This window comes from Halichoerus grypus, chromosome 3 (assembly GCF_964656455.1).
Source record: "Halichoerus grypus chromosome 3, mHalGry1.hap1.1, whole genome shotgun sequence".
Taxonomy (NCBI): domain Eukaryota; kingdom Metazoa; phylum Chordata; class Mammalia; order Carnivora; family Phocidae; genus Halichoerus; species Halichoerus grypus.
The window spans coordinates 208146501-208174155 of NC_135714.1; the positions used below are offsets into that span (position 1 = coordinate 208146501).

Genomic DNA, 27655 nt, shown 5'->3' on the forward strand with positions numbered 1-27655 from the left:
CATGATCATCAATTTATGCTGCATCACTAAAAATGTCAGACCTAAACATCGAATTTAATTTTGCTGAGATCAAAGTGTCAAGTTAGTTGAAGAGCACTTCCTTCGACTGAAAACCGGTGTCTCTCACAATACCAAATGTGAAATATGAGTATCTCAAAATTACATACAGTTTTAATATACAATTTTAAACAAAAGACACAAATCATAAAACTATCTTCCAAAGGTGATAGAACGATAAACAGAAAAGCCGGGAAAGGGTCAACCTCTGAGGAAGAAAATCAGGCCACGAAGACACCCACGGACGGCGCGTCGGCCGACACATTGTTAGGAATGTCCTACTTGTCCAGTCACATGCTAGACGCACACACGCTCATGATACTATCATATTGTAGTAAATACATTCTTTACTAAAGTAAAACAATGAACAAGAAAAACAGGCATCTGCATGAGGCCCCACGCTGTCATTTCTTGGTGCTTCCTCTTTAATGAATCTTGTTCTTAGGAGAATTGACATATTTTGCTAGTAGCTTTAATCCAACACGTTTATGGGGAGATGATTTAGCAAACACCTGGTGTGGTAGCCTACAGCTGATTCCTGAATCGACAGTAAGGAAGATTTAAGAAGAATATATCTTTTTTGTGCTAAGGAACACAGAAGACATCTTTTTGTGAAGAATCTTAAGTTCTATAATAAAGAATGAACTTTCTCCATTTCTAAATATCCAGTTTTCTTGAAAAGAGGAGGAACTGTAGATTCAGTAAAACAACCAGTAAAAATTTAGAGTATCCTACAAGCCAGTTTGTACCTTCAGCAGAATTTGTGGTGAATATTTAGCAGCATAGGAAATAAGTGGCCTAAGTCACCAAACAATTCACATCCACAGCGGCTCGTTTGACCCTCTGTTTGCCCACTTTGGGAAGAACACGCACCCCCTGATCTGCAGGCGCTGGTCGTGGTGCTTGGCGGGGAGTGGGGTTCCTACATGGCGATCACTCACCTGCAACCAGCAAAGGTGTGGCTCAACAGGATCGGGAACCTTAGAGTTCTTTTCAACAGTTCGAAAGGCCACCATTTCAAGATGTCACAGGACACATTTAGGAAAGTCACTTGTTTTCCTTGAGAGGGAAAGTTCTTAAAACTAAGAACAGCAAGGTCTCCATCGTCGGGGCGGTAGTGTGTGTGTCCCCTGGCCCCTCCTATGCCCTAAGGCACCCCTCCCCACCCTGACATCTCGGGGCATAAATGGCCCTGTCCACGCCTGTGGCCCCTTTGTCTCAGTCACCCTGAAGAGATCATCCCAACACAGCCAACATGGAGCAGGGTACCATTTAACCAACGCACTCCCCACGGCAGCCTTCAGAGGTTCAGAAATGTGCCCGGGGGCCCCGGTAAATAAATGAGACTGAACCCAGACAGACAGCAAGGCTCCCTGCCCACCACCCGCCTCGGCCCCTCCCTGTGCACCGTGGCATCAACTGGGGATACCAGACAGTCCTCGGCCAAGGTTACGAGAGAGCTCAGAAACGTTCACATCACGAGATATTCTAGCCACAGAGGTCTTTCTCCTTGTCTTCATGACCCCACTATTTAAAGGATCTGTGAGACACTCCGGAAGCAGGGAGGAGGTCATCCTCCAAAGCAAGTAACACTGGAACACAGACGCCCAGGACAAGAGGGGGCCGAGGCCGCGAGGGTCTGGGGAAGCAGCCGCCTGAAGACAGAGGGGCCAGCTCCAGGTACCAGGAGTCCACGCGGCCCCCGCGGTCCCTGCGGTGGGGGCGGCGGGCCTTCCTTCTGGAAGCTGACGAGACAGACATGAAAAGCTGATTGGTAACGGGGGGAAACAGAAACAAACGACCCCCTGAAAAAACCTTCCTCCAAGAGCAGGAAAAATTCTCTTAACTTCAAAACTAACTCAGGACACAGGCCCACCGAGGAAGAGCCCGGGGGCGCCCCCGGGCAGTGGCAGGCTCCGCTCCCCGACCGTCCACACCCGTCAGCAAGGGTCCCAACGCCGGCCCCAGTGGCATCAGGGTCGCCACCCCTCCCCCAAAGTGAAGGTTTTCGCAGGTTCCGCTACTTGTCCTCCAGCGCTGGTCAGTCTGGAGCCGTGGCTGTGAAGCTGCCGTCACCCCGGACCCGGACGCTGGCCGCGCCTTCCACGTGACACCTCCGGAGAGCATCCGAGCTTTCCGCAGCTGAAACCGTCCTCCCTCAAAACACTGAACAGTCGTGCTCGGGCCCTCAGGGAAGAGGAGTATGCACAAAACATGGCTGTTCTTCCCGCGGGTCAAACACCCCGCGGTCCCGTCAGCCTCCCGCTGGAGCTCCCCACGGCTGCTGGGGCCACGCGCCAGGCACTGGGTGCTGGGAACACGGGACACCCGTTGTGTCAGCTCCAGAAGCTCGGAGCCAAGCCCTGCGGCTGCCCGGGATCCAAAGAACCTGCCTCAGCCCGCCTCACCCCGGCTCCTGGGGGCCCCCGGGGGAGGCCCTTCCCCCCCTCACCTCGGGCTCCTGGGGACTCCGGGGAGGCCCCTTCCCACCTCACCCCAGCTTCTCATTTTAAGGCTCCATGTGGACATAGACTTTTAGGGTTTGGTATTCAACCCCACAGATTCACTACTTAGAAATATTTCCGAGGAAAGCATGATAATTCTGATGATTCGAATGCAGCAGTTACATGGAAGGTCAGAACAAAGTACCCACCAGTAAAGGACATAAACAAAACTCCACAACTCTGAACTTTTCATGTGGGCACCGCGGGCAAGACGTGGGCCTTTCGGGGCATCCTGGGGGTCCGGCCCTCCCGCCTGTTCACACTGCATCTTTCCTTGGGGGGCGGGGGGGGCAGAGCCGCACAATCCCGACCTACTGTATCCTCCTGGTCGAGTTACTCAACCACCCCTTACAGAAATCTGGTTTCCACCATTTAACTTTCTTCTGAGCCAGGAAGCTGCTGAAATACTCTTTCAGAATACCGTACGCACTTTTGGAAAATCCCACCTCTCCAGTGAAACGCTGCTATCGGGGGACTCTCGGTCCTGTGAGACACCGTCTCGTCTGAACTGGAATCTCCCACGACCCGCCTCTCAATGACTAGCCTCATGGCTTCGTTTGTTAGCCGTGTAGAAACATGTATAAACATTAACATTTGCTCATCCCCTAGTGTGACTAAGGGATTAACAAACTCCTCTCACAGGAACCCAGGATGAGTCGGGGCCTAAAGAGACTACGGACAGGAGGTCTGCAAACAGTCCCATCCCCGGGCACGCCTGTTCCCCAAGCAGGTAACGAACCCTGGGGAATGCTGAATGTTTGTTAGCAATATTGCTAAGTATTTCTGTAATTAAATCATGGAGGGTGCACTCAAGTTTCATAAAACTAGAAAGGACACAGTACGCAACCCCGTCCTCGACCTCATGAAAGTGCCCCACGGAATTCCGACAGGTGAGCGAGGGAACAGCTTCCTAAGCCAGGTGACACAGCCTCATTATGCTGGGAATTACGGGCTAACGCAAGCTGGAAAAATATGCTAAATATTAAATTTACCATCACAGGGGAAAACGATGTTCCTGTGAGGGGTTTTAAGTAAAGTTTAAGTCAACCAAACTGTCCATACGTACGACATGTTCCAATTACAGGTTCACAGGGAATTAAAGTGAAGAACCAGCTCTGACACCCCCAGAGGTGAACAGTGGGCGTCTGGGAAAACGCAGGACAGGGCAAGGAGTGCATGTGTCTAGAAAGGAGTCCAAGCCATGTTCTCAGTATCACAGATCAATATATGGCATGGTCCTCCCTGGGACTTAAAATTCTGTGCGTCCCCACAAAAGTATAAATAGGCATGCACACTTGTGTACAGAAGAGAACATTTCCTGAAGAATACCTGAGAAATGAACAGTGGCCACCCATGGGGTAGGTGGGGCCAAGGGGGGGCATGCCCACCTGTGCGGGAGGAGGGGGAGGAGGGGGCGGCTCACAGCATCCCACGGCGGTGTGCAGCTCCCTTCATGAGCACGTACTATCTTCTAACTACGAAGCAATTCCGATAAAAACTATCCGATTAGCGAGTCAGCACGTGGAAGCAGAAGAGAGTGAGGGATGGGCCAGCGATAGCAGTGAGGCCTCAGCTGTCCACAGGAGAGAACCGTGGGCCTCAGGCACATGCCCCCTGCAGCCCAAGTGAAGGCGTAAACCCTTGATGCTTCTGAGGGGACTTCCCCCAAGAAGTCCCTACTTAGGAACGCAGCACAGCTAACATGTTTGCAGAGTTCGACGGCTGCCGCTTTCACAAACATCCTGGAAAAGGCACACAGCCCTTCAACCCGTGGCTGCCCCTGCCATCAGCGCACCGCCCTGCCGTCCATGGCGTCGTTCTGGTCCCCAGAGGCACCGTCCGTCCCGGGGTGGGGGGCACAGTCCGTTCTCCCAGTGCTACGGGAGGGCCTGGGACCCCACAGGAAATAGGAGGTGGAAGAAGGTTACGCCCACAGGAGAGACACCACCTGAGCTCCCAGCCAGGACGGACTAGCTCTGTGTTAGCTGGCCCTGGGTCTGTACGGCCGCCGACCTAGGCTGCCAGGGCTCTGACAGCATGCCCTCACTCCACCGTGATGGAGGTGGCCTCGCACGGGTACTGGGGCTCTGCAGTGAGCAAAGCAGGCTGAGTCCCTACGCTCCAGATGACCACCCACACAGGACGGAGGCCGTGCCTGGGCAACGCGGGCCTGCAATGGCCTGTGCCCGTCCCCCTCAATGTGGCTTCACTCACAGACAGGACCAGTGTTTATGGCAGAGTGTGGCTGGAATCTGGTGCAGAAGATTCTCTGAAATTGCCGGCTTGCTGTTTCCAAGTGTCTGGTTAATCTTCTTAAGTAAGCTCTTCAAAATTCCATCAAATCTGTCTTCATTTTACTGAAAGTAAGCTCATAAAACTGACCAAAAATGCATTTAACTTACTTATGCATGACTTATAAATGGGATAAATGAAATGTGAGCTGAATTATGGATCAGATATTAAGAGCTGCTCACAGGGGCACCTGGGTGGCTCAGTGGATGGGCATCTGTCTTCAGCTTGGGTTGTGATCCCAGCATCCTGGGATCAAGCCCTGTGTCAGGCTCCCTGTTCAGTGGGGAGTCTGCTTTTCCCTCTCCTGCTCCCACTCCTGTCAAATGAATGGATAAAATCTTAAAATAAATAAATAAATAAAAGAACTGTTCACTCACCAAGGGTCAAATCTAAGCTGTAACTTGACTTGTCTTTTTTTTCTTTATCAATAAGGAAATTTCTCAGGGCATGTTCTGAAATAATAATTGCAAACAGTTGATAAAAAAAACTACTACTGAGTGAAATATTTCAGTTTGCATTGATTTTCTGGGAGTAAATTTAATAGCTCAATAAATTATGCTAAGGAGTAAACCGGCCAGGACAATTTTCACAAACTATTAAAACAGGAAGAAGCTGGTTTTGAATTAGAGATAGGTGTTAAGAGCAGTGTGACACCATGATGGCCAGTTAGCCTGAAGCTGATATACGGCAGCACGTTTATGAAAAGCAACGTGGGCACCAGTTAAGAAGGACGAAGACACGGTCCGCCGGTGCAGGTGGCCTGAGCACGGGCGGACTTCCCAGTGTGCCAGTGCGGGTGTCCGTGTCAGCCCAGAGCAAGCACTGCTATCTGGGCTCAGCGCCCGCTGCCTGACGTGAGCACATGCACCTGCCCACTTACACGAAGGAGGAGTGGGACTGGCCCCCATCGCCCTCCCCAGGTCCTCTCCACACAGTCACTCCCCACGGTTCCCACCAGCACCAGGAGCAGAAGGGACCCAACGGCTCAGCCCCGATTCTGAGTCAGCTACGTGCTTGAGGAGCACGGCACCTAAAATTGATTTTCTCTTCTCCTTTAAAAAGTGGAGTGAGTACAGCTTGGAAAAACAACACTTATTCCTCAAAATCAGACGAAAATTATGAAAAATTATTAAAATAACCTAGATATAAAAACGTTCAAATATTAACAAATAATCCCAAGAATGGCTTTTCATGTTACACACAGGATTGTGGAGGAGACAACTTAGTTTTGACTTGTGTTTTAATTTTTTTATTTTTATTTAAAATTTTATTTATTTATTTGACAGAGAGAGAGAGAGAGCACAAGTAGGCAGAGGGAGAAGGAGAAGCAGGCTTCCCGCTGAGCACAGAGCCCAACGCGGGGCTCCATCCCAGGACCCTGGGATCATGACCTGAGCCGAAGGCAGACGCTTAACTGAGCCACCCAGCTGCCCCTGGATTTCTGTTTTTAGAAGACATAGAATTTTCACACCTAACACGGTGAGAACGAAGGCCACACGTCCACTCCAAACTACTTATCTTTACTTCAGCAACTGAGACCATTTGTAATTGGATGCTAAACTGATACTAATTTTTATTAATTAGTAAAACTAATACTAAATTTTATTCAGAAAACGTGTAATAATTATTGATTAGTCTCAGTTTAAAATTGCTAATTTTAAGGGAACAAGAGAATCTCATACAGAATATTGAAAAGTACATATTCTTAATTTCTTTCATACAAATCCTCAGGGAAACCATCACTGAATACCTTTAGAAACATAAGGAAACTATCAAGGATTTTCAAACACAATGCCACCTCACACCTTGTTTGCATGTGTTCCAACATTAATGGGTGCAGACAGCTCTGCGTTAATTATGGGAAGAAGTCCGCGAGAATCCTCTTAGCTGCTGACGAGGAAGAGTTGCTATAAACATGTAAAGCAGCACAAAAATCCCAAGCAGAGGCTCCTGCAGACAAGGCTGTCTGCTGTCAGCGAGGTCAAGGAGCACGTGCCCCTCTCCGGAGCGCACGCCCTACTGGGCAACAAGGAGAGCGCCCAAGCACACGGAGGAGGCCCCGCATCTCCGTGGAGAAGGTGGCAGCGAGCGGAGTGGGGTCCAGGGGGTCCCGAGCAAATCCAGAGATGAAAACACAGAATGCAACTGGGGGAGAGCCGGAGAGCCGGCGTGGGTGGGGATGGTGCCGGAGGCCGGGCAGGGGGCTAAGATCCGCAGCGTGTCCGCAGCGGCACGTGCACTGATGCATTCCTGAGCGCTGGCTTCTGTCCTTGCTGTTAGCAGAAGGTGTACATAGCAAGTGGGCTTTGGAAGGCAGCCCTGCTGGCCTTTGAAGGGGGTGCCGAGGGGCAGGGGTGGGGGGTGAGAGGTGAGGATTCCCGCCGAGCAGCCATGAGCCGGGCAAGCCTCACGCACACGGTCTCAGCACCTACCCAGGTCACCAGGCTCCTCACTCACCATCTCTGCAGGACGACGCAGAGACACGTGGTACTTCCAGGAGGGCACAAGACCATTTCAGTCGGCAATGCACGCAGTACATTTTAACTTTATACTTACGCATTTTTTATGTATCAGAAAACAACCAGCAGAGGAAACATACAGTTTCACAGCCCTTACTGCTGGGATGAGGCTAAAGCAAGTATTTTCATTTTCAAAAAGATGAAAGTCCTCTTCAGCGGGTAAGAGTGTGGCATGCAGACGGAACGAACAAATCGTGGGGAGGTTCGGGTGACGGGAAGGACAGACTCTGGCCCACAGACCTGCCTTGTCAGAGCACAGAGTGCTTGTGCCCTTGCGGAGTCCCAGCTCCGACCCAGCAATGAAGTCCCTCTACCTCGAGGTGAAGGTGCTCAAGAGCGGCGAAGACACACCTCAGGACGGCCTGAACTCTAAGAGGGTGCACGGAGAAACAGTTACTGAACAGAGACCTCCGTGCTGACGCACAGTTCCCTGGCGACTGGACTCTCGACACCCTGAACCGGCTGAGTCCAATCGCAGTGCCTCACCCAGAGAAGAGGTGAGTGACGGACATGCCCTGTTGGCCAGGGCACACATCAGGATACACCCCATCGGGGCGCCTGGGTGGCTCAGTCTTTAAGCGTCTGCCTTCAGCTCAGGTCATGGTCCCAGGGTCCTGGGATCGAGCCCCACATTGGGCTCCCTGCTCAGCAGGAAGCCTGCTTCTCCCTCTCCCACTTGTGTTCCCTCTCTCGCTGTCTCTCTCTCTCTCTGTCAATTAAATAAATAAAGAAAATCTTAAAAAAAAAAAGGATACACCCCATCAGCCCAGAGAGCGGGACTCCCGGGAAGAATGGGCAGCAGAGGGGCCCCCACACACTGGTCACACACGGCGCCCTGGCAAGCTCTGACTGGGGCCAAACCAAACAGGTACTATTACATCAGGTGTAAAGTGATTTAACCCTAGTATTTCTGTCCTGCCACTAACACTTTTAATTCCCTAGAAGCCGTTAAGGAAACTTTGCCTATAATACACATTACATAGGATATATATTCTTTTTGAGCCAAGATAAAAATGTCCTCTACAAATAGATCATCAGTGCCTTCAAGGTGCAATCCAGGCTTCTGTGAAGACCCACTCTGGGTCAATCCCCTTTCTCCTACCAGCTCGCTGCTTGTCTCTGGAGCAGAGCTCACGCTTGTGGGGGACACGGAGTGGAAAATGCAGGTGAAACCATCAGGTCAGAGTCTCGGGAAGAGCCTGTGCTCACCCCCCGGGTCTCCCACGGCAATGCACCTGCGCGTGCAGCTGGGTGAAACTGGCAACATGGGGCGGCCCCAGGAGAAAGCACGTGGGACGAGGGGCACCAGCGTGGGAGAAACCCCCACTATTTCCGTCTCCTCCTGAGCTCACTCCTCGTGCTCTGCCTGCCATCACAAACACAACTTAGCACCAGCGCCAGAAGCGTCTTGAATATGTACACTCGTCACTTTCAAAACCCAGCCCATCAAGTGTCCTCGAAATGGCTTTTGACACAGAAGACTTACTTTGACCACGTAGGTGAACCTTCGAATATCCTGAATTGCACTTGAGAAGTCTAAGCGATTAAAAGCCTCTCCCAAAGTACAATAGCCGTGCCTCTGGAAAAACAGACACAAGACAGTTGAAATCCATAATCAGTCAATTAGTCAAAATAAAGTGACAGTTAATGTGAATTAGTCTGTGCAAATTTTTCTTAAATTTTTGCAAAGGGCGTTTGTTTTTATGATTTATTCCACGTTTAGATTAGCATGGAGTAAAACAGCAATGCTAAATAAATATAAGTCGCATATCATGCAGACACTATGCTCTGCCATTCTTCCAGCACTATGGACACGATGACAAAGACAAATACTTACTAAATATCTTGTTGATTTCTCTTGTGCGGACAAGCTGGGAACTGAAATCACAATGGGATGTGTTCTGGGCTGAGCACCTACAGATGCACAAGCCACCTGCCCGGCTACTGTGAAGATGGGTCTGCTATGGACACACGCAGGAACACCCAATTCCTCTGCAGGGAGCCCCGTGCCCCGCGGGTCTGGCAGGCGCCCTACGACCAGACCAAGGCCCGGGGCCCAGGGCTGGGGGGGTGACTACGTGTGGTTTCCAGGTGGGGAGCCGAGGGGATGCCTGGCAGTGACACCCAGGAGCTGGTCGTCTGACCCACAGGACCCAGAGCCCAGGGCACAGATGAACACATGGGACATGTTTTCAGTACTGAAAACCCTGCCATCTATTTCAGCTGTGTGTCCCTCGTGATGGGCCCCGCAGTCGACACTGGTTTGCACAGGGTTGTACAATGGGTGTCAGGAGTCATTTCAAACTCGAGCTTCTGCATTTGAAATCCTGAGAGTATACAGAGATTTTCAAGTCATAGTTGTGGGGCTAGACGAGCTGGTGATAATCCTAGAAACACGTGGTGACAGATTACCCTCGCCTCTCGAATGGATGGCGGGACAGGGGCTAGCAAAACAGCTGGAGTGCACACCTGAGTCTCAGACCAAAGATGCCCCATGAAGGTTGATGTGGTTTTGTGCCCAGATCCCAAGAACAGTCCTTATATGTGCACAAACCAACAAAACACATTTTTAAAACAATACACGTTATTAATGAGTATCTACTATATGCAAACTGTTCTCCTGGGAGCTGTGAGGAAGCAAAGGTTACTTACAGATTATAATCTGAAGTCAATCACCGCTGACATTTCTATCTTCTCAATGAACAGAACTCTAAATACTGGTATAGACAGAGACCCCTTTCCAGGCAGCCACCCATGCCACAGCGGCCTCTTCTTTTTTGGGGAATTAAATCTGATTTACAGACTGCAAAACACTTGTTTGGGCCACACGAGCCCGCCTGCGTTTGGGGGGCCTGGAACCACACGTGGAACCTCAGAGGCTGTGGGGCAGCCACAGTGGGCCACGCAGACAAGCAGTGGCGATACCTGGTCCGTATCAGGTGCTCAGCCCGCAGCTGAGCGCAGGGCGCCCAGACCCTCCTGAGCTTGGCTGTGTCCCTGCCGCAGGGCCCACGCAACACCGCCGCAGACTCACGAGCAGTTTCCCTTTGCTGCTTAGGCTATCCCGGATGGTCTCTGCTCTGTAACGGGTGTGGTAACACAGAGCACAGGAAGTACTGAGCAGTCAGTCATAAGCTCCAGTCCGTCAGATTCTGTCAAGCGCTCCTCTGACGGGTCTCACTCAGCGTGTGTGTGAGCCGGGAGCGATCTCAAACCCACAGCAGCCCTAACCACCACGAACTAGGCCAAATCAGTCTTCCGGCTCAGAAGCTAGCCCCTATGCTTCTGGGGAGCGGGGCCACCCTGGAACATGCAGTAGTAACCCTCTGGAAGGTCTAACTTACACCCATGCTAAACAACCACTTCCTAGACTATGCTCCCCAACTGCTGCGAACAAGGCAAAGAAAGAGTTTCTCAGGCAGCAAAAGGAAGGAAGCGTCCCTGGGTACTGAGCAGAGAAGGAAGCAGAGTCGGAGTGAATGGTCTACGGCTCCGAGAAAAGCTGCAGCCAACTTGGCAGAAGCCAGGAGCGGGAAGGGCTCGCACTGCTCTGCACAGGGTCGGACTTCACCACAGTGTCACAGCGGTTCTAAATGGGGCCACCCGTGTTCTCAGCGCCCCTAACACACAAGAGCAAGGACACATGCCCGCAACACCGGAGGCTCACCCCAGCAGCTTCTGGGGAGACAGAGGGAGAAAATGTCAAATCCTTGCTCTGAAACAGCCCTCCGGCTGACTCAGATTTGTGGTGGGGGCACCAAGCACACACATGCACACACAAATCACCACCTCAAAGATCCTAGATTTTCATCTGCTAGAACGTGAGCCAGAGAGTTCATACTGCAAGAGACAGAATGTATTTAATATGACATTACGTATTCAACAGAAACACCACCGAATACACTCTTATTTGTAACAGAATACTTACTTCTCTCGTGCTTTCTTTATGGACATAGATCCATTTCTCACGATAAAAACCTAGAATAAAAATTAACTTTGTTTTTAAAATCTGGCAAATCATTTAAAATGAAGATTTTTACGGAACTTCAACAGTTGTAAATGGTAACAAAATTATCTGACTTATATAGATAAAGAGATGCTATCACTTGGTTAAATGTCAACAGAACTGCTTTGTTTCCCGACATCAGTTTAAGAGGTGCTGAAACATCTTTACATGAAAAATGACTTAAGACAGCACCACATCTTCTCAACTTAAAAGAAAACTAGCTCTATGAACAACTGCAATAATATCAAAACATAAATGACTATAAAAATATGATTAGTCATTAATTCTGTGTACCCTAACAATTCTTCTTTTTCTACTATAGTCTTTTTCATGTAACTCAGTCCCAAAGCTTCAAGGACCGTGATTACTCTATTCTCCACAGGACCCTGTCTTTTCCAGGAGCCTGAATACCCTACGACCTCTGCCAAGGACTCCTGCTTATGCCGCTGGGGGGAGTGGGGCCTGTCGCGCAGGTGAGCCGCCGCCAGGAGGCTCCCTACCCCGCCCGGCGTGCGTTTCCAGTCCAGCTCTGGCCGGAGTCCAGAGTCAACACACCTTGCCGTCTAGCCTCTTTGCTTGGGAGTGAACTGGTAACTGAACTCACGACCATTTTTCAGTCATTCCAGATGCACGAGCTGCTTTGTAGGTTTTGCTATTGTTTTTGCAGATCTTACTAACTAAATGGTGAAGCTGCAAACAGTCTGATAACCAAGTCAGTGGGCAACACGGGACAGAGAGAGCTGTCACTCATGTATCGTCCTTTCTTTCTTAAGATAGCATTGTCAAAACAGTTCAGTATATCAATACATTAAACAAGTAAAATATAAAATTGTTAATAAAAATGATCTTACATTGAGTATCTGTATCATTTCTAAAATGATCCTTTTTCCTCTTTTTGGATGTGTATTCCTGCTCTTCATTACTGAATATTTCTTCATCGTCACTATTTAAGATACTGAAATAAAGACACATTTTATTAAATACTTTTACAGGGAGATCTTCATTTGGCTTTTCTTTCATAAAAAAAAAGATAATATTGGTTTGCAATTCAGGAGACCAAAACAAAAATCGTGTTGAATTCTGAAAGCTACCAGTAACTTTCAAAGCAGCATATCACAAGTCTGAGGTTACAAAGCTAATGTCTCATCTGTTGTTTGCTGTGAGGAATCTGAGATCTACTCTGGTTCTTTTGAGGATGTCAGACCAGGTAGGGCGGAACACGATCAGACTCTCCCAGGGGTTCTGGTAGGCGCCACCTAGGGAGGCTCAGACTTTAGACTTCACTACAACACAGACGTTACCAACAATACTACAAACACTTCGAGAGAGAGGGCCGTGGGAGAACAGGATGCCCGACACGGACTCCTGATGTGCCAATTCCTGATCCCGCATTCCCTGCACCCCCTCCAGGCTCACAGACTTAACCAAAACCACCACTGCATAGGAACGCTTTCTTATGAAGCATCGACCAAACAATGCTAACTGTTAAGGCACTTAACTGAAGGCAGGTAAAGGAAAATGTTCATTTTCCTACTTAAATACATCTAATTAAAAGCTTTCCCAATTTTTTTTTTCCTTCTTTTCTTTTTTTTTTTTTGGCTAAAAGAAGGAAACAGAATTTAAGGCAGTAACTCAACAACTTGAACATGTTTTCTTTAAAAGGTAATTTATAGTTAAAAAAAAAATAACTGCATACAGCAGTCCACCCCGTCCAAGGTAAAGGTGCACACAATTTTTATTTTCAACACCACTGGCACTGGGTGGGTTTTGGTCTGGGATCCGGGGGAGGCTCCGTGGAGAGGCGGCGAGCCGGCGGGCGGAGGCCCGGGCCCGGCACTCAGGCCGAGGGCTGGCGCGGCTGGTTCCCAGCACATGGGACAAGAAAGCAGTGAGAGCTCCTCCACGCGCCGGGGAGCCCATTCATCACGTCAGCAGACCAGCCTGCTCTGACAACGCAGCCACTCAGCAGGACGGGCACAAGTGCGTTGACAGAAACATGCAGAGCTTCCCATCCGGTGGCGGGTGCCACAGAAAGGAGCTCATGGACACGGCTGGCCCCAGGGCATCACACTCGGTCTTACACGAGTCGGCTGTCATTGACTCGATGCTGACGCGAAGCTCAGCTTTTCCTAACTACAGGCATGAGCACACCAAGGAAGAGCGGCAGCGGCTGCCACACGGACGGCAGCCTGCGGGGCGAGGGGGCAGAGCAGGCGGGCCCCGACCTGACCCAGACCCTGCCCCGGGGGAGGCCCTCTGACCCCCGCATCGGCCGGCGGGACAGTCCCATTCCATCCCGCAGACACGCGGCAGGCCTGGCTGTGGGAGCCGCGTCCTTCCAGCAGGTGTATCACCGACGGTGCGAGCGTGGCCCCTGGGGCTCCCCACGCCAGCGCACAGAACGTGGAGTCCACCGGCTTGGCCACGTGGGCAGTGAGGTGCGCATCGGACTCAGGCCCCGGGCCACACCAGCCACGAAGCCCCACATGGTCCACGCCCATAATCAAGAGAAAATGCCCGCTCTACGGAAACTTAGTTGCCATTTTCACAGAGAGTATCTTCAGTGGTTTTTATACTGTCAGGTAAAAACATACATAAATATAAGTGGGTAAAAAAATAAATGCTTCCAAAATTAAAATCAGCATTTAAACCATGGCTTCAACAGTGCTGGATGCTGACCGCCTCGTTCCCTCTCACGTGCACAGAAGCCACTGAGCGACCGAGCTCCGCAGGCAGGGCTCCTATTTATGGCCTCTGGTTTCCCGAGTGCAGCAACATCACCGGCCCGGATTTAAACGTCAGCGGAACGTCAACAACAAAACCAAGCAGCTGTGTGAAAAATGAGCAGAATGAGCAGACGTTTCCCCGAGGAAGGGGCACTGGTGGTCGGCAGGCCCCCGACAAGACGCCCCCGCCACCGGCCACGAGGCACGCGCACATGCCCCACGGTGAGCGGGCAGCCCCCAGCCCGCAGGGCGCCTGCCACGGAGAGCCCGAAGATCCGCAGCGCCGGCGAGGACGCGGGGCCCTTGTGCGGGCGGGAACGCAGCGGGCACCTCCCAGGAAACGCGTCTTTGCAGCAGGTGCACAGGCCCCCACCGGAGCCGGCGGGCCCAGCTCCGGACAGGCCCCTGAAAGGACCGAGAGCGGAGGCCCCACGAGGCGCCCGACACCCACGGCCCCAGCGGGGGAGGCCACTCGCGTCCGCACGCGGCTGGACGAGCCCAACAAGGAGGCCACACGCACGACGGGCAGCATCCGCCCAGAGCAGACGGGGATCCCGCACACACCAGAGCGCGGGGGACCAGGAGGACGCCGGACGAGTGACACAAGCAGTCGTAGAAGGACAGAGCGCGTGTGCTGCTGAGGACCTGAGGGAACTCGTGGAGCGGCGTGGAGGGAGCCGGGCTGGAAGCGGCCTGCAGTCGCTCCGGGGACGGGGACGGGGACGGGGACGGGGACGCCGCACAGGGGCGCGCACTGAACGCCGCCAGCGCCGTAGACGCGGTGCGCCCCCCGCCTCAGCCTCACGGCAGCCCCCCGCCCGCCCACGGCAGCCCCCCGCCTCAGCCTCACGGCAGCCCCCCGCCTCAGCCTCACGGCAGCCCCCCGCCTCAGCCTCACGGCAGCCCCCCGCCTCAGCCTCACGGCAGCCCCCCGCCTCAGCCTCACGGCAGCCCCCCGCCTCAGCCTCACGGCAGCCCCCCGCCTCAGCCTCACGGCAGCCCCCCGCCTCAGCCTCACGGCAGCCCCCCGCCTCAGCCTCACGGCAGCCCCCCGCCTCAGCCTCACGGCAGCCCCCCGCCTCAGCCTCACGGCAGCCCCCCGCCCGCCCACGGCAGCCCCCCGCCTCAGCCTCACGGCAGCCCCCCGCCTCAGCCTCACGGCAGCCCCCCGCCCGCCCACGGCAGCCCCCCGCCTCAGCCTCACGGCAGCCCCCCGCCTCCCGTCCTGAGGTAAGCCGCACAGGGCGCCGTCGGGCGCTCACACGTCAGCACGAGCGCCCGCCAGGCGGGAACACAGACTTGTGTCCCTGACGCCCCGTGGCTCCGGCCCGTGGCTCCGCCGTGCGCTCGGCCGGGAAGCCGTGGGTGTGGGCGGCACCGCGTCCCTCCGCCTCCCCCCTGCTCTGCAGCGCCCGCTTCTCCTGAGCACCACACACTCAGGGCTTTCGAGAGAACTGCCTCTCCTCCCTCCCGGGACCTCCTCAGGACCGGAAGCTGCGCCCCCCCCCCCCCCCCCCCGGCCGAAGCCAGGGCCTCACGCTGTCTGCAAGCAGGTGCGTCCTACGGACGGGCTGACGGGGCCGCAGGACGTGTCTACGCGCTCAGCCCCGGCTCCCGCGCCACCGCAGCGGTCCTCCCCGAGCTCTGGGCCTCTCCTCTACCCCTTCCCCTTCCTCTACCGGAATGTGTGTCCGGGACACCCCCGGCCTGTCTCCGTTCCAGACGTCATCTCCTCGTCCTGCGCTCAGCCTGGGTGCTCCCCACGCCCCCGCGTCCCCGCTCCCCGAGCCGTCCTTCTCATCCTCTCGGCGGCCGGGGGCCCTTCGGGAGGCCTCCCTCTCCGGCGCCGCACCCTTGGGCCCGCCTGGCGCTGTCTGCATCGCCCGCGTGCACGGCAGGTCTGCGCTCACCCCCCCCCCCCCCCCCGCGTGAGCACCTGTACGACCGACGGACTCGCCCGCAGGCACACGGCTCAGCTCTGGCCAGGTCGTCCTCCCACCGGCGCTGTGTCTGGTTCTGCCGGAGCACACTGCTCTGCCCACCATCCTGCTGGACCTTCCGCGCGTGGTTATGGATCCTAAACCTGAGGGACGGCGTTGTGATGCCGCCTGCCTGGCCGGCGGGATGGAGCTGGGGCTGGCGGAGGCCGGGGGGCGTGGGCCGCCCTGTGGGATGGCCAGAGCTCCATGGGACTGGGCAGGGACAGCCCCGAGGCTCCCACGCAGAGGGCACTCTGGCGGGACAGCTGAGGTGGGGGGCCACAGGTGCTCCAGGCTGTGCCCAGAGTGCCCCGGCGGGACTGCTACAGCTGAAGTGGGCACGGGCTGGGGGGTCCCTGGGCTGCCCACGCAGGGGGCATGCTGACAAGACAGTGGGCGGTGGAGTGGGTGCAAGCCGGGAGGTCCCAGGTGCTCAGCGCAGGGGGCGCCCTGGTGGGGCGGCTGGGAGGCCCTGGAGCAGCCGAGCAAGGCATCGGAAGCCGAGGCGGCGAGGGTCTGGAGGGTTCCAGGATGCAGTGAGCACTGTGCGGGGGCGCCCCAGTGTGCACGGTGCTGGGGCCACCTCTCTGGGGCGGCGGGGGCTGGTGTGGGCTCAGGGACCTGGGCTAGGAGAGGCGGCAGGCCGCTCAGGACACCTGGACCCTGCTCCCATCCACACTGTCAAGGGGGAGGGGAACGTAAGCCATGAGGCTCACCAGCCCTAGCCCCAGAGCGTTCCAGAAGCTCTCCACAGTCTGGTACAATTTTAAGGGTGTCTCTTTTATAAGCTAGTTGACCTTTTCAACTGTGGCTTTTTTCTGTGCCCTGGGGCGGACGCATGTGCTCAAGGTCTCTCTCTCTCTCCCCGCTGTAGTCCACAGCACCGGGGGTGGGGGTCCCTCCACCGTCATGTCCTCCTCTGTTCGCTCTCTGCATGGTCTCTAGCTCTGTTGTGCGGAAGCTGCTCTGTCAGCCCTCAGTTCTTCTTCAGGAGGAACTGCTTGGTTAATAGCGCTGGATTTGGGGTGTCCCTGGAGGTGGTGAATTCAGGGTCTTGGACCAGAACCAATCCTGAACACAAACTGATCTAGAAACAGGACCTTTGGCGATGGAATTAAGGGAAGGACCTTGAGATAAAATCATCCTGGATTAACCATGTGGGCCCTAACTCCAAGAGCAGAGGGGAAGCCACAGGGAGACCGGCAGGGAGAAGGCCGTGTGACGGTGGAGGCAGAGGCTGGAGTGAGGCGGCCACCAGCCAAAGGACGCCAGGACTGTGGCAAACACCGCAAGCTGGGGATCCCCCTCGGAGCCTGTCCGCACCTGCATTTTGGGCTTCTGGCTCTTATACCACTGATGTTATGGTTATGGCAACCGCAGAAAACTAACACAATAGCCTACGCTTTAAAATTACTTGAGGTCAATATTGGTCTTAAAAGCACTACCAACTCTACTATCAAATACACAAGATGTTGGGAGAGAAACTCAGCAGAGGTGATGCCTCATCGGAAACAAACCAAAGCAAACCTCAGATACAAAATGTGGTCACTTTTACCCCAAACGAAACAAAGCACAATGAAGCCCTCAAACATAATCGCTGACAAATGACTCCAGGCCGACGGCCTCTGGCATCTCTGTCAGAGTCCCTGAGCTGTGCGTCCTCGTCGAAGCAGGACATAGACGGCATGTTAGCTCCTCTCCCCAGCGGTGCCACAATCTCTGCTCTCACAGTTCCTGGTGACGGTTTTCAGTTTTACATCAATTCATCAATGGCTGCCTGTGAAACTTAGCTTTTTATCCACACATTTTCTAAAAAAAGATCAAGGGTTATATATTATCTTCTCCTGCTGGCCAAATGTCCATATTTACTCATTTTCCTATTTAAGGTCACTCTTGCATCAGCAATTGGTCTTTCTTACAAAAATATATTAAAAGGAAAAGTCCAGTTTATTTAAGTTTTTAAGAAAAGATTAAAAGCCTGTTGTTAGGGCTAACACTTTATTCCTGAATATTTCCCACAACACACTGAAGGACTCTGACGCAGACGTGTTACGGGAAGGGGGCGCAGGGCGGGTGGTGGCCACGCAGCCCCATGGTTCACCCAGCAAGGAGACACGCTGGCCCCCACACACCATGTGGTTTAGTGAAGGAAAACGTGGCCTTGCAGAGGTTCGGGATGGAGTTTTCCCAGACATGGACTGGCGGGTAGTCCAACTCCAGCGGCCGTGACATCTGTGAACGGAAAGCGTGGAATGCGGGGCGGGCCAGCGCGCCCTGGCCCTCACTGATGCCCTGCACACACAGGGCAGACCACCGCCTCCGGCTGTAGCCCTTCACGACAGACTCCCAGCACCAGCCATGATACTCACACAGCCACCAACCCTACCAGGTCCCCCCAACCTCACGTCACAACGCAGGCCCTAACCTGTAACGAAGAAGCAGACCCCACAGCAGTGGCGTAGCAGGGATCACAGGCCAGGAACACGTTCGGGAGACTAAGTCAAAAAATTCAAGTGAACCGCAGATATATCTAGGTAAACAGACGTATAGGGTAAAGGCCATGATGAAATTTATGAACGTGCACCAACACAGGAAGCGGCGAGACCAGGAGCTTAGTGAGGATCCATTATAGAATCCACACTGGAGCAGAATGCTGGAGACAAACGGGACGAGACAGGTTGAGACAAATGGCTATTAAGCAAATAACATGTATTTATTTGTAGGACTATGGGGCGCAACACGGCGTGTCAGGTCACGTGACAATGTCCACAGAGAACCACCACTAACAGGGTGGTGCAGGGATGGGGCGTGAGGTCAGCAGGAAACTGCATTATTTACTGTACGGAGCTGACAGTCAGGAACCAAATGGAAGGAACGAAGTACGATACAAAGATTTTCACTATCAAGGTGAAAATAAGGGGAAAAGATGTCCTAAGTACTGAAGCGGTGAAGGTGAGCAAAACTCAAGATGACAGGCTCTCTACGTGTATGTACGAGAGACTATCCACGGGCACAAGGGTACAGATCCAATGACGTCTGAAACACTGGGAACTGAAGCCAGACGGAGCAGGAAGTGCAGGGGGCACGGCTCGGCTTTCAGAAGGAAAAGAGCTCGGGACGGGCTCCCCAAGCAAAATCAGACACAAATACCGAGTATGAGAAGCACACCTCTGAGAAGACGGGAAACATACATCAGAATTCATGTGACCCCAGAAAAACAACTGTCACAGGAAATCACAGCACCAGGTACATGTAGTTTAAATATATAAATATATATATATATATATATATACACATATACATAAAAACCTAACGAAAGTAAATAGCTTAGACATACAATATAAAAAGCTAGAAAAAGAATTACTAAAGATAAAAGCAAATACCAATAACTAGAAAAAAGGTAGCACTAAAAAATCCAAAGCTAGTTCTCTGCAGAAAACAATCAGCAAGATAAACCACAAGATAGCTTATCAGAAAAATAAAAGTACAAATATTTAAATTTCATAATGACAAGAAGAAAATTATCAATGCAAACAGAAAATTTTAAGACCTGTAAAGGACTATATTATAAAATGCTTTATAAATTAGTTAGAAGAGGGGCGCCTGGGTGGCTCAGTCGTTAAGCGTCTGCCTTCGGCTCAGGTCATGGTCCCAGGGTCCTGGGATCGAGCCCCACATCGGGCTTCCTGCTCAGCGGAGAGCCTGCTTCTCCCTCTCCCACTCCCCCTGCTTGTGTTCCCTCTCTCACTGTGTCCCTCTCTGTCAAATAAATAAAATCTTTAAAAAAAAAAAATAAATAAATAAATTAGTTAGAAGAAATAAAACTGATAGTTTTTTAAATACATAAATTTGGTGACACCAATAAGAAATCGGATTTTTTTCTTAGAGGCAGGGATGTTAATTACAAAGTGCACCTGAGAAGCAGACAGGGGAAGAGACTCGTCCCACTGGTCCGGAAACACACTGTAAAACCTCGTGAAAACTGCCTCCGTTCTGGCTCAAGGTGGCGACACAGGAGGGCCCTGAATGCAAGGCCTCCCTGCACATATGGAGGCTCTTTGGCCTATGGAACAATTTCCTCAGGGGTAGAAAAAAGGCTGAGCAACTCTTACACATCGAGTGAATGAGAAAAACCTCCACAGGAGCAGGTGGGAGAGGCTGAGACCCGATCTCGCCATAAACCCTAACCCAGCGCGACAACACACAAGCTTGTCCCTGAGGAGCAGAGGATTTGAACCTGCATGGGGAACCCCGACATTTACAGCCTGCATCTGAGACAAGCCCTCAAAATGTCTAGCTCGGAAAGCCGCGGACACGAGGCCGAGTACAGTGAGAAATGGCTCTGTGTGCAGACTCTCCCACCCTGCGGCCCAGCACAGATTTTGTGGGAATGAGGCTTTTCTGCGCTTTATAAGGCACTGGCCTGGGGGGCAGGCCTACAATCTAACACACACCTCGGGGCCAAATGACATGCCCTCCAGAGACAGGGGCTGGAGGGAACATCTCTGCTCTCCTGCCTCACCTGGAAAGGAGCTTGTCCAGTCATCCGGCAGGATGCTTTCTGTGGCTGGTGCACAGGGGACACCGCCAGATCTCCTGGCTCTGGTGGCCAGCAGGGCTTGAGTTGGGGTCTCTCAGCACCATATACACTCACATGCTTTAAAAATGGCTGCCCGTGGGTCTGGCTGCCCATCAGCCTGAGGGAGGTGCTGCTTGAGATCCGCCCCCCTTGGAGCAATGACTGGTTTCAGCACTCTCAACTGGGAGCTGGTAAGAATCAAGAGGCTGCCTGGACAGTCACAAAGATCTGCGAGGTAACCAAGACTGAGGGCAGGGTCGACTGAGAAGGTGCACCTCCTAGACGAGCCCAACCCATCAAGCCTGGGAGAGCTGACGGTTTCCTCTAGTGCATAAAAACCCTCACGGAGAGTCAAGTAAAATGAAGAAAGAGTCGTATGCATGAAACAAAAAAAGATAAAACCTGAGAAAAAAAACCTTAGTGAAACAAAGATAAGTAACTTACCTGACGAAGCGTTCAATACCTGATACAGAGTTCAAAATAATGGTCCTACAGGTGTTCCCTGAGCTCACAGGAAGAACGGCTGAACAGAGACAGAAAATGTACGGAAGTACTAGGAGGAGTTCCAGAGCTGAAGACTACAACAGGAGGCCCCACAGCAGACTAACGGAGGAAGCAGGAGGGAGGGGCAGTGGGCAGTGGAACTCACCCAATCAGAGAAGCAAAAGCGAAAAAGAATGAAAAAGAATTAAGAGAGCTTAAGGGAATTATGAACACCACCAAGTGGACCAACACTCTCATTACAGGCGCCCCAGAAGGAGAACAGAGAGAAAAGGGAGGAAAAAAACTTATTTGAAGAAACAATGGCTGAAAACCCCCTTACCTGGGGACAGAAACAGACATCCAGACCCGAAAGCTCAGAGAGTTCCAGTAAGATGAACCCAAAGGGATCCACACCAAGACACACTCTAACTCAATTGTCAAAGTTAAGCAGCACAAGAAAAACCATTTGTTGTATACAAGAAAACCCTCTAAGACTACCTGCAGATTTTTCAGTAGAAACTGTGCAGGCCAGAGGGAGTGCCACGATGTATTCAAAGTGCTAAAAGAAAAGAGCGGCCGAGATTCCTCTACCCAGCAAAGGTGTCCTGCAGAACTGAGGAGAGAGAACGAGTTTCATAGACGAGCAAAATTTAAAGGATTTAATCGCCACTAGACTAGCCTTACAAGAAGTGTTCAAAGGACTTCTTCAAGCTGACATGAGAGGGTACTGATTAGTAACAAGAAAAATGAAAACATGAATCTCACTGGTAAAGGCAAATATATACTAAAATCCAGAATACTCTAATATTGTAAAAGTGGTCGGTTAATTACTAAAAAAGCTAATATAAAGACTTAAAACAAAAACAGTAAAAATAAGTATAATTATTTCTTAATAGATACACAAGATTAAAAGATGTAAACTGTGATATCAAAAACATAATGGGGGTAAAATATAAAGCTTTAGAATGTCTTCCAACTTAAGTTGTTACCAAATTAAAATAGACGTTCTAAATATAAGTTGTTTTATGTGAGCCTTGTAGTAACCACAAAACAAAAACCTACTGTGGAAACACAAAAGAATACGAGGGAGCAATGGAAGCATACCCCCACAGAAAATCATTAAACCACAAAGGAAAAGACCCAGAGAAGAAACAAGGAAACTACAAAACAACCAGAAATTAACAAAATGGCAGTAAGTACATACCTATCAATAATGACTTTAAATGAGGAAGGACTAACTTCTGCTTTCACAAGACATAGAGTGGCCAAATGGATAAAAGAACAAGACCCATCTGCATGCTGCCTACAACAGACTCACTTCAGATGGAAGGACACACACAGACTGAAAATGAGGGGACGGAAGAGGATAGTTCACGCAAATGGAAATCAAAAGAAAAAGCTGGGGTAGCGATATACACCTCGTAAAACAGACTTTAAGACAAAGACCGTAATAATAGACACAGAAGGTCATTACATAATGATAAAGGGGTCACTCCAACAAGAAGATACAACATCTGTTAAATATTTCTGCATCCAACATAGAAGTACCTAAATAAAGAAAATATTAACAGATCTAATAACCATAGAGGATGTAATACCCTCATTTCATCAATGGATAGATAATCCTCACAGAAAATCAATAAGGAAACAATAGCCTTAAAGGACACATGAAACCAGATGGGACTTAACAGGTACACACAGAACATTCCCTCCAAAAGCAACTGAATGCACATTCTACTTCAATGCACATAGAGCATTCTCTGGCATAGATCACATGTTGGACCACAAAACAAATCTTACTAAATTTAAGAAGATGGAAATGATATCAAGTATGTTTTCTGACCACAATGGTATGAAACTAGAAAGCAATAAGAAGAAAACTGAAAATTAACAGATGTGCAGAGTTACAACAACTGGTTATTGCACAACCAATGGGTCTAACAAGAAAACAAAAGACAAGTAAGAAGACTTACCTTGAGACAAATGAAAATGGAAAACAACACAGCAACGCATACAGCAGTTCTGCAAGGGAATTTCAGAGTGATAAACGCCTACATGGAGAAACTAGAAAAATCTCTAACTTCACATCTCAAGGAACTAAAAAAGAACAAATGAAAGTTAGCAGAAGAAAATAAGTACCAAATTTCAGAGCAGTTATAAGTGAAATGCAAAATAAAAAGACATAGAAAAGATCAATGAGACGAAGAGATGTTTTTTTCAAAACATAAAATTGACAAACCTTTGGCTAGACTCACCCAAAGCAATCTACAGACTCAGTGCCATCCCTATCAAAATTCCAAAGGCATATTTCACAGAAATAGAACAATTCTAATGTGTGTATGGAGCCACAAAAGATCATGAATTGCCAAAGCAATCTTGAGAAAGGGGAACAAAGCTGGAGGCATCACGCTCCCTGATTTCAAACTATATCACAAAGCTGTAATCATCAAAACAGTACAGTACTGGCATAAAAACACACAGAAATCAACGGAACAGACTAGAGCATGCAGAAATACACCCTCACGTATGTGGTCAATTGAGCCAAGAATGGGGAAAGGACAGGCTAATCTTTAATTAACGGTGCTGGGAAAACTGGACAGCTTCATGCAGAAGAATGATATCGGACCACTACTTCACACACCCACCAAATTAAGTCGAAATGGATTAAAGACTTCAACGGAAGACCTGAAACCATAAACTCCTGGAATGAAACACAGGGGGTTAGCTCCTTGACGCTCATCAGTCTTAGGAATGATTTATTTTAATCTGACACCAAAAGCAAAAAAACAAATGGGACACATCAAACTTAAAGAGGTTCCGCACAGAAAAGGAAACCACTCACAACATGAAAAGGCAACCTAGTGAATGGGAGAAAATATTTGCAAATCATATACCTGATATACAATTAATATCCAAAATACATAAAGAACTTTAAACTCAACAGTAAAAAAAAAAAAAAGTCCAATTTAAAAATGGGCAGAAGATCTGAATAGATATTTTTCCAAAGAAGATATATAAATGGCCAGCAGGTATATGAAAAGGTGATCATAATTATCAAAAATGTATATCAAAAACACAATGAGATTTAAAAAATTTTTAAAAATACAATGAGATACCCCCTCGCATGTGTCAGAATGACTAAAATCAACAACACAGGAAACAACAGGTGTTGTCGAGGATGCGGAGAAAAGGGATCTCTCCTCTTACGCTGTGGGTGGGAATGCAAGCTGGTGCAGCCACCCTGGAAAACAATACGGACGTGCCTCAGGACGTTAAAAATAGAACTATCATGCGCGGCAATCCCACTTCGGGGTATTTATCTGGATAAGATGAAAACACTAACTCGAAATTACATCTGCACCCCTGTGTTCGCTGCAGCGTTATTCACAGTAACAAGGCCATGGAAACAACCTAAGGGTCCATCGATGGACACACGGAAAGAAGGCAGGGCATATGCGTATACAACAGAATCTTACTCAGCCATAAAAAACCATGAAATCTTGGAACTTTTGACAACACAGGGACACCTTTAGAGCACTGTGCTGAGTGAAGTCAGTCAGACACACAAGGACAGACACCAGATGATCTCACTTATATGTGGGCAAGTGAAGCTCACAGATACCGGACCAGAGAGACGGCTGACTGCTGGTCGCCGGAGCCGGTAGGCAGGGAACGTGCAAAATGAGCACCAGGGGTCAGAAGTCACCACCTTCCAGTTCTAAGATAAGTAAGTCCTGGAGAACGTGAGGTCCGGCGTGGCGACTAGCGTTAAGGGTGCCGCACTGCATATTTGCATGCTGCTGACAGAGAAAACCCCAGAAGTCCCCATCACAAGGTACAATGTGTAAGTATGCATGGTGGCCATGCCCCCTAGACTGTGGTGGTCATTTCAAACTACGTGCAAATACCCAATCATCACGCTGCACACCCGAGACTTCTCTAATGTTGTACGTCAGTGTACAGAACTGAAACAGGAAACAAATCCAATCAGCAAGACGCGGACAAGCAAGTTACTGATCTAGACCCATGAAAACGAGGTAAGTCCACACACACTGACACGGAACTACTTCCAGGAAACGAGCAGCGGCAAGAAAGGGTGACGCGCACAGCCCCATGAACACACGTTGATAGCAGGAGCATGCACGGAGACCACTCGTTGGAACACGCAAGATGCGCCCGCCCTGCACCCTGGACCCCAGCCCTGGGCACCGAGTCTGCAGAGTCTTGTGCACATGGAACAAGAGAACCCATCCCCCCAGTGCTCCCCGCTCATCTCCTCCCTGCCAGCGCACACACTGCTCATCCTCTAGCCAGCCCCGGGAGTGCTAGCTGCAACACACTCCCCCAGAACCTGCACCTCGTCACCTCCCCCAACACCTCCAGCCTCCCCACACCACGACCACCTCTCTCCTGGGGATCACCTCCCCCAGAACCTGCACCTCGTCACCTCCCCCAACACCTCCAGCCTCCCCACACCACAACCGCCTCTCTCCTGGGGATCACCTCCCCCAGCACCTGCACCTTGTCACCTCCCCCAACACCTCCAGCCTCCCCACACCACGACCGCCTCTCTCCTGGGGATCACCTCCCCCAGCACCTGCACCTCGTCACCTCCCCCAACACCTCCAGCCTCCCCACACCACGACCACCTCTCTCCTGGGGATCACCTCCCCCAGCACCTGCACCTTGTCACCTCCCCCAACACCTCCAGCCTCCCCACACCATGACCACCTCTCTCCTGGGGATCACCTCCCCCAGAACCTGCACCTTGTCACCTCCCCCAACACCTCCAGCCTCCCCACACCACAACCGCCTCTCTCCTGGGGATCACCTCCCCCAGCACCTGCACCTCGTCACCTCCCCCAACACCTCCAGCCTCCCCACACCACGACCACCTCTCTCCTGGGGATCACCTCCCCCAGCACCTGCACCTCGTCACCTCCCCCAACACCTCCAGCCTCCCCACACCACGACCACCTCTCTCCTGGGGATCACCTCCCCCAGAACCTGCGCCTCGTCACCTCCCCCAACACCTCCAGCCTCCCCACACCACAACCGCCTCTCTCCTGGGGATCACCTCCCCCAGAACCTGCACCTTGTCACCTCCCCCAACACCTCCAGCCTCCCCACACCACAACCGCCTCTCTCCTGGGGATCACCTCCCCCAGCACCTGCACCTCGTCACCTCCCCCAACACCTCCAGCCTCCCCACACCACGACCGCCTCTCTCCTGGGGATCACCTCCCCCAGAACCTGCACCTCGTCACCTCCCCCAACACCTCCAGCCTCCCCACACCACGACCACCTCTCTCCTGGGGATCACCTCCCCCAGAACCTGCACCTTGTCACCTCCCCCAACACCTCCAGCCTCCCCACACCACAACCGCCTCTCTCCTGGGGATCACCTCCCCCAGCACCTGCACCTTGTCACCTCCCCCAACACCTCCAGCCTCCCCACACCACGACCGCCTCTCTCCTGGGGATCACCTCCCCCAGAACCTGCACCTCGTCACCTCCCCCAACACCTCCAGCCTCCCCACACCACGACCACCTCTCTCCTGGGGATCACCTCCCCCAGCACCTGCACCTCGTCACCTCCCCCAACACCTCCAGCCTCCCCACACCACGACCACCTCTCTCCTGGGGATCACCTCCCCCAGCACCTGCACCTTGTCACCTCCCCCAACACCTCCAGCCTCCCCACACCACGACCACCTCTCTCCTGGGGATCACCTCCCCCAGAACCTGCACCTTGTCACCTCCCCCAACACCTCCAGCCTCCCCACACCACAACCGCCTCTCTCCTGGGGATCACCTCCCCCAGCACCTGCACCTCGTCACCTCCCCCAACACCTCCAGCCTCCCCACACCATGACCACCTCTCTCCTGGGGATCACCTCCCCCAGAACCTGCACCTTGTCACCTCCCCCAACACCTCCAGCCTCCCCACACCACGACCACCTCTCTCCTGGGGATCACCTCCCCCAGCACCTGCACCTCGTCACCTCCCCCAACACCTCCAGCCTCCCCACACCACGACCACCTCTCTCCTGGGGATCACCTCCCCCAGAACCTGTGCCTCGTCACCTCCCCCAACACCTCCATCCTCCACACGCCACGGGGATTACCGTGAGTCTCTGCTCTGCCCTTGCTTCCCTGCAGCCCATTTCTAACACAGTGGGTAGAAGGAGCCTGTGAAAGCCTGACCTGAACTAAGTTCCCCTCTGCGGAGCACCTGTGACTGCCACCTCCCTTGGGGAGAAGCCCACGTCCCCACAGCACAGGAAGAGTGTCCCCGTGACTGGCCCTGGCTCACTCCAGCATCTGGTGTCCTGCTGCCCCCCGGGAGCCTCCTCTCAACAGACCCCTTCCTCAAGGAGCCCCCCGTCCACATTTCCGTGTACCCCCTCCTCTCCCTCGACGTTCTTGCCTCCCACACCGGCTCTTCCCCCTCGCAGCACTCGTTACGTGGAAGGAGCCACACGCTGCACTCATTTTGTCCACCTTCTG

At 52.0% G+C, this 27655-nt stretch overlaps 1 protein-coding gene and 1 long non-coding RNA gene across 9 annotated transcripts in view; both read right to left on the reverse strand.

Moving 5' to 3' along the window:
• FBXO25 (F-box protein 25) overlaps nucleotides 1-27655 on the reverse strand; it is a 53170-nt gene that overhangs the window by 11805 nt on the left and 13710 nt on the right. For all 8 annotated transcript variants that reach the window (XM_036117500.2, XM_078069909.1, XM_036117499.2 and 5 more), the window contains exons 3-5: nucleotides 12230-12333; nucleotides 11301-11350; nucleotides 8859-8951 (exon numbers count right to left, since the gene is read on the reverse strand). In XM_036117500.2, the coding sequence (XP_035973393.1) occupies nucleotides 8859-8951; nucleotides 11301-11350; nucleotides 12230-12333 (247 nt within the window). The remainder of the gene's footprint in view (nucleotides 1-8858; nucleotides 8952-11300; nucleotides 11351-12229; nucleotides 12334-27655) is intronic.
• On the reverse strand, nucleotides 36-5168 carry LOC144381432 (uncharacterized). Its single transcript, XR_013446681.1, has 2 exons — nucleotides 2082-5168; nucleotides 36-1802 (listed from the first exon to the last, which is right to left on the reverse strand). It is a non-coding gene; the product is annotated as an uncharacterized LOC144381432 (long non-coding RNA).